The sequence below is a fragment of the Miniopterus schreibersii genome, assembly GCF_964146895.1.
Source record: "Miniopterus schreibersii genome assembly, chromosome: 20".
NCBI lineage: Eukaryota > Metazoa > Chordata > Mammalia > Chiroptera > Miniopteridae > Miniopterus > Miniopterus schreibersii.
The window spans coordinates 19,624,091-19,630,606 of NC_138122.1; the positions used below are offsets into that span (position 1 = coordinate 19,624,091).

A 6,516-nucleotide genomic window follows, 5' to 3' on the forward strand; every position below is an offset into this window, starting at 1 on the left:
CTGGATCATGCAGAGCTCTGGAGACCACAGTGAAGATGTTTCGTGTTATCCTGAGGCCAGCAGAATGCCATTGAAAAGTTTCAAACAGGGCGAGACGGTAAAAGATCATCAGGGTTGAGTTTTGAGGAAGGGGGGAAAGAGAGGGAAACATTGACATGTTGTTTCATTTATTATTATTATTGCTATATATTTTTTTTTTTTTTAGAGAGAGTGGAAGGGAGGGGGAGAGACAGAGAGAGAGAAACATCCATGTGAGAGAGACACATCAATTGGTTGCCTCCTGCACACACCCTGACCGGAGCCAGGGATTGAGCCTGCAACTGAGGTACGTGCCCTTGACCAGGAATCAAACCCAAGACCCTTCAGTCCAAGGGCCGACACTTTAACCACTGAGCTAAACTGGCCAGGGCTGTAGTTCCATTTATTGATGCATTCATTGGTTGATTCTTGCATGTGCCCTGACCTGAGATCAAACCCACAACCTTGGCATATCGGGACAACATTCTAACCTACTGAGCTACCCGGCCAGGGCCTCTACTTACTCTTATATGATCCCTTCAACAACCCTAGGAGGGAGGTGGTATTAATATTCTGTTTATACACAAGTAAACTGATGCTCAGAGAGGTTACACCAGTTGGTCCAGGTCCCCTAGATAGTATGCAGTGTACTAGGTCCCTGGTCTGAGAGGCTCCAGCACCCATGATCTTAACCAATCCGCTGATGCTTCTCTGAGGCCATGAACACCCTAGCGAACCCATTAAAATGCTGGTTCCTGGGCCAATTTCTGCACTTAATGCTTTTGCATCTCTGCGGAATAGGCCTGAAATTTTACCAGATGTTGATGGTGGCCACAGACATTTAGAAGCCCCAAGGCCACCCAGATAATAACTGGCAGAGCTGGGATTTGAACCCAGATCTGTCTAACCCAGAACCCACACTTTGACCCCTGCTGCTGACCGGCCTGACTGAGCTTTTCCCCGCACGGCTCCCTGCGTCTGGAACGCTGCTCATCCCATCTCTTTTCCTGGACGACTCCTACCCATCTCTGGGGACTCAGCTCCAATGTCACTTCCTCAAGAAAGCCTTTCTGATCCTTTCCCTCCCCCTTCGAGAACTAGCCTCATTGCACCCTGAGCTTGTCCTTTGTAGCCTATAAGACAATTCTAATTATTGCGCAGTTATGGGTTCAGTGTCCGCCTCTCCCACTAGCCCGGTGCTGTCCCACGAAACTTTCCGCAGTTACGCAAACGTTTCAGACCCAGGCTGTTCATACAGTAGCCACGAGCCACATGGAGCTCTGGAGCAATGAAATATGTTAGTGCAACCGAGGGACTGATTTTTCAGATTTTGCATATTTTATTTATAAATTACATTTATACTATATATTATATTATGAAAGTTATTTCAAATACGAATTACATGATTTATATTTAAATGTAGATAGCCACATGTAACTAGTGATTACTGTATTGGACATGGCAGCTCTAGATTACAAGCTTCTAGAGGGCCAGGATAATGTCTCTCTTACTCAGTTGAAGAGTCTCTTGCATCAAGGAAGGCACCCAAGTAAACTGAATGAATGAATGAATGAATGAATGAAGTCTGCAAAACTTGCTTTCAAGAAATCATCCTAGAAAGGCAAGACTCAGAAAATTCTAACTTGCACAAGGTCACACAATAAGGCAAAACTAGATACAAAATCTCAGCCTCCTGAATCTCCTGTACCTGGTGCCGTGCCTGAGTGGACAGCAGGTAAAAAGCAGAGGTTGTTCATGGTCTCAAATGAACCATCCTTTTAAGGAGTAAAAAATAAGTAAAAGCTTCTTATTATTTTACCTTTTTAAATTGCCATGCCTGTATGTGAAGGAGCCCCCCAGTACAGGAAGGACTATTTTGTTAAGTACCCTCACCCCCTTTTCCCCTCCCCTGACCCTGTAAACTACTTAGTGGCTTCTAATCTAGCAACACTTGGCCTCCCACGGGACTGAACCTGTTCCAAACCCCACTCTTGCCAACCCTCCGCAAGGCACTCTGATTTTTAAAAACCATATTGCTCTCAGGAAATCTGCTACCTGCGATCTGTGGATAACATAGGGTGTGGTTTAAAATCATCTCAGTCGTGATTCGTAACCCACTCGGATTCACGTGGCTGTTCCTTTTACTTTATTATTTTTTAAATAAGTCAAGGTCAACACATTTCAGGGCTAATTTTGACTTCATTCAAATGTAGAGTGGGGTTGTCAGATAATAATTTTTGGAAGTCCAACGTAAGGAGCCTATATATTCTGTTTTTATCAATAATCTTCCAGATGTAATAATAATAATAATAAAATAGTTAATGTGGGTTGAATGCTTTGTATCTGTCAGGTATATAGCACACACTGTCTCACTTGAGCTTCACAATAACCCTATGAACCAAATACAATTGTAACCCCCATTTTATGGCTAGGGAAACTGAGTCTCAGAAAGGAGAAGTCACTTGCTCAAAGTCACATAACCAGGAAGTGGCAGAATCAGGATCTGAACCCAAGTCTGTCCTACTCAGCAGGCAATGCTCTTAACAGGTACACAACGTGGCCTCTCTAATAGATGTTCTATGTATTTATGTGCATAAAATATCAGAAAGAATAATTAAGAAACATAAAACTGGGGTGCAGGAAGAGAGAGACTTACTTTCCTTTCTTATGTTTCTTTTTTAACTTTACCCTATTTGGATGATATAGTACATTATCTTATATAGTAATAAAAAATGAATTAATTTTTAAATTTAAATAAGTAAACACCTCTTATTATTTTACCTTTTTTAATTAAGGAAGGAATTGTCACAATTCCTGTATATTAGTGAATTAAATATACACTTTGAGTAATTTACAAGGTTTGCATGCTCTGACATTATTTGAAAATTTATCCCAGTAAAACTGCAGTTCTAATATGAATAGTATTGTTATCGTGAGTACCAAATTTCATATTTCAGTTTCTAAATTATTTTTTCATTTTGAGATAATAGGTTGGTTTTTTAACATATTTATTTTCAATGGAAGTGGTGTGTTTTCCTTGAGAGATCTGCACTCAGCTATGTCCATTGTGATGTGTTTGTACGTCGACCTCTGGCTATGATAACTGAGCATCCTTTAGCACTCGTGAAATAATGCTGTGTTACATAAGCTATGCTATTTGTGGATCAATTAATAAAAGCTTAAAAGTAAAATCTGAATTAATTAAACACTTGAAATGAAAATTAATTTTACACTGATTGAGAAGTAAATATTGCAATATCCTTCAGTACTCAGAGCCTCAGAGAGCTGTGTCAGTCACACTAAAAGTCACTTGGGAGAATTCCTCAGTGGCTTAGAGAGAGAGAAAAAAATCTTCAAGTCAAGAAAATACACACATACGAACAATATCGTATCCTTCCCAACAAACCCAAATGATGTCTACTGCTCCCATCTGGATGGCTGGTGCTTCTAAAAATTAAAACAACAGTCCCCCTTAGTGTTCTTTTAAATGCCCCATCTCATACTCTCAGAATTTGCTTAACAAATCCCCGTCGGCTTGTGGCAGGAGAAATCCTTAAGCCCCTCGGCAAGGCCCCTGTCCTTTCCATTGCTTGGTTCTATTTCCTTAAGATTCTCAGAATAAACTTGGTATCGCTTTAAAATGCCCGTCCTCGAGGCAGAGCATCCCCGATGTTCCCAAGGAAGCTGTTGACAGCGAGTCCCACTCCAGCTGCTACAAAAACCTCCCATTCAGAAGAAGGCTAGCGGCTCGGGGAGGGTGCACAGCCCTCTCATTCACACTCTTCGTAAACAACTGGACTCAGCCCAAGCCTCCCCTCTAGGAAGGCATCTCTCTCAGAGTGTTTGGAAACCAGCTGGCAACATCCGTCACCATCCCCTTCCAAGAGACCTTGCAGGAAAATTAGGAATTTCGCAGCACTAGGGATAGGCGTGAGGGCTGGAAATAGCCGGGGCCGTTGCCCGGGCTCCTAAACGCAGCCCACATTTCCAGACAGCGGCTGATGCTTTCCTAAAAAATGCACATCTCAGAAATCCCTCTCGGACCGAGAGCAACGAGAAGGGGAAAACATAACGCCCTGTAGGCCCGGCCGCCCCCCAACCCCCCAAGATTCAGGCGGTACCGAAAACAAATGGCACTGAGTCAGAGGGGCAGAGGCTGGGCTCGGGGGGTAGGAAGATGGCTTTTCTCCTGCATCTTCTCCTGCAGGCCTAACTGTCTGCCCTGAACCGGTTCCCTTGCAATTCAGGAGGCCACGCAGCGATCCTCCCCCCCCCCCCCGCGCCCCTGCGGGTTTCCATTTTTCAAAGGGGAGCCTGCCCGCCTGTCCCCCGCCCCCGGGTACTCACGGCAGCTGCCTGAGCTGGAATAAGTCCTGGTCCATGTCGGCGCTGCGCCGGGACGAGCCCTGTGCGTGGCCCTCACATGGTGGTGGCGGGGCGCGGGCGCCGCGCTTTCAGCACCGGGCGCCGGACAGCTCCCGCGCCGCGCGCTCCCCGGGCCCCGGGTCCGCGCCCAGCAGCCGGGCGCCCGCCCGCGAGACAAAGCGGCGGGAGGGGGCGGGGCGCGCCGCGCGGGGACGGGGCGCGGGGACAGCCCTCCTGCTCCGAGGGATCCACAGGCTCCCCGGGGCCGCCGCTGGTGGCGCGTCGGGGCGGCGCCCGGGCCGCGGCCGCCGGTGCGGGGGCCGCGCGGGGAGCGCGCTCCGGCTGACGGCGCCTCTCCAAGCGCCGATCGGCAGGGGTCCGTTACTGTTCTGGGGGTCACATTCTGCAAACGCGGGCTGCCATGACGAATGCGGAGAATGAAAAAATATATGTATTTTTTGGAACGTGGTCATGCATTTAAGTGACTGTGTATTGAGCATCTGCTGTGCGCCAGGCAATGTCCTAGGCGCTGGGCGTATGACACAGAGCGGGTGAGACATGTCACTGTCCTCGCGGGGCTGAAAGTCTAGTGAAAGGAACCAAGAAAAACAGGTTAAGTATGAGGAGGCCAGAGATCGCTCATGCATTCATCCAACAGCCTTACTGTGCGGTTTTTACAGCCCCGACGCTGAGAAGCAGAGACCAGTGACAGGGCATCCCTGCCCTCAGAATTCCCCCCATCGAGTTCAGCCGGCAGTCACTGCGAACGCACGCGAGATTTCTTCTACAGGGGACAAAGGTGTTCCAAAATTAGATTAAAAAAAGGTTCCACAGTCGCATATATGAATTATACTAAAAAGCATCGGATGGGACACTTTAAAAAGGTGAATTATAGGGCGTGTGAATTATATATCAATAAAGCTGTTCCTTTTATAAAAATTATTTTTCCAACATTTAAATAGAGAGCTTTTTATGTAATTGGATTATTAGCTTCTTGGGAAAGGGGGGCAGCATTTCTCCGCTGGGTCTTCCTTTCTCTCTGGCCACTAGCAATTGGGGCCTCAAAATAGCCTGCCCCACGCTGTCCTTGCTGCAGCCAGGCCCAGCAAGCTTTGCACGTTTCTCTTTTCTGCCTGCTCTCTGGAGACTTTTGAGGTGCACCCCTTGAAAACTGGGAGAATACTTAGTACAAAATAGGCATTGAAAAAATCTTAGAGGATTAAATTAATATGTATTGTTTAAATTTATAAAATACAATGTTTTTTCTTCTTTCTTAGAAATGTGGTTATATTTTCCTAAAGCAATGGTGGGTCAGCATCCCCCAGGGGGCTTGTTAACACAGAGGTAGCTGGGCCCCACTCCCAGAGTTTGTCATTCAGCAGGTCTGGGGTGAGACCGGCTTTTGCATTTCTAATAGGGTCCCAGGTGATACTGATGCTGCTGAGAATTGAGAATCCCTGTTCTAAAGTTGCATCTGGATGATATTATCAGCCAAGAAAAACATGGCTCATATTTTTATACCTCTGATCTTTGAGACATCCTTGGGCAGATGGAATATTATAAAGGCCATTGCCTCCAGCTAACCACATTACCCATCTGTGTGGGAAATGGGGGCATGCCAAAAGCCAGATGGGTTTTATTTCACGTTGGTGTAATGCACCATGATTTCCCCCATCAGATTCTTGTGTGTGTTTTTTTAAGTGAATATTTTAAAATAGAGGCTGGCACCCTGACCAGGTGGCTCTGTTGATTGGAGGATTGTCCCATACACCAAAAGGTTGTGGGTTTGATTCCCAGTCAGGGCACATTCCTAGGTTGTGGGTTCAGTCTCCCCACCTCTCTTCCTCTCTCTCTCAAATCAATAAAAAAACATATCCTCAGGTGAAAATTTTTAAAAAATTAGAATAGAGGCTGGAATAGCGCCTGAAATACTGAATGTAAAAAGCATGTGCTACGTACAAGCGGTTCTCCAATCAGCTGAGTTTTAAACCCTATTTTTATCAAGACAAAATTCTACTAGTTATAAAAATGGCACTTATTTTTTAAAAAAATATCTTTATTGATTTCACAGAGAGAAAGGGAGAGGGGGAGAGAGAAATAGAAACATCACTGATGAGAGAGTCATCGATTGGC

At 45.7% G+C, this 6,516-nt stretch overlaps 1 protein-coding gene across 1 annotated transcript in view; it reads right to left on the reverse strand.

Moving 5' to 3' along the window:
* Positions 1-4,533, reverse strand: part of SVOP (SV2 related protein) — a 36,990-nt gene extending 32,457 nt beyond the window's left edge. The window contains exon 1 of the mRNA XM_081123705.1: positions 4,366-4,533. Within this exon, the coding sequence (XP_080979831.1) occupies positions 4,366-4,400 (35 nt within the window). The 5' untranslated portion in view covers positions 4,401-4,533. The remainder of the gene's footprint in view (positions 1-4,365) is intronic.
* Positions 4,534-6,516: the final 1,983 nt, after the last annotated feature.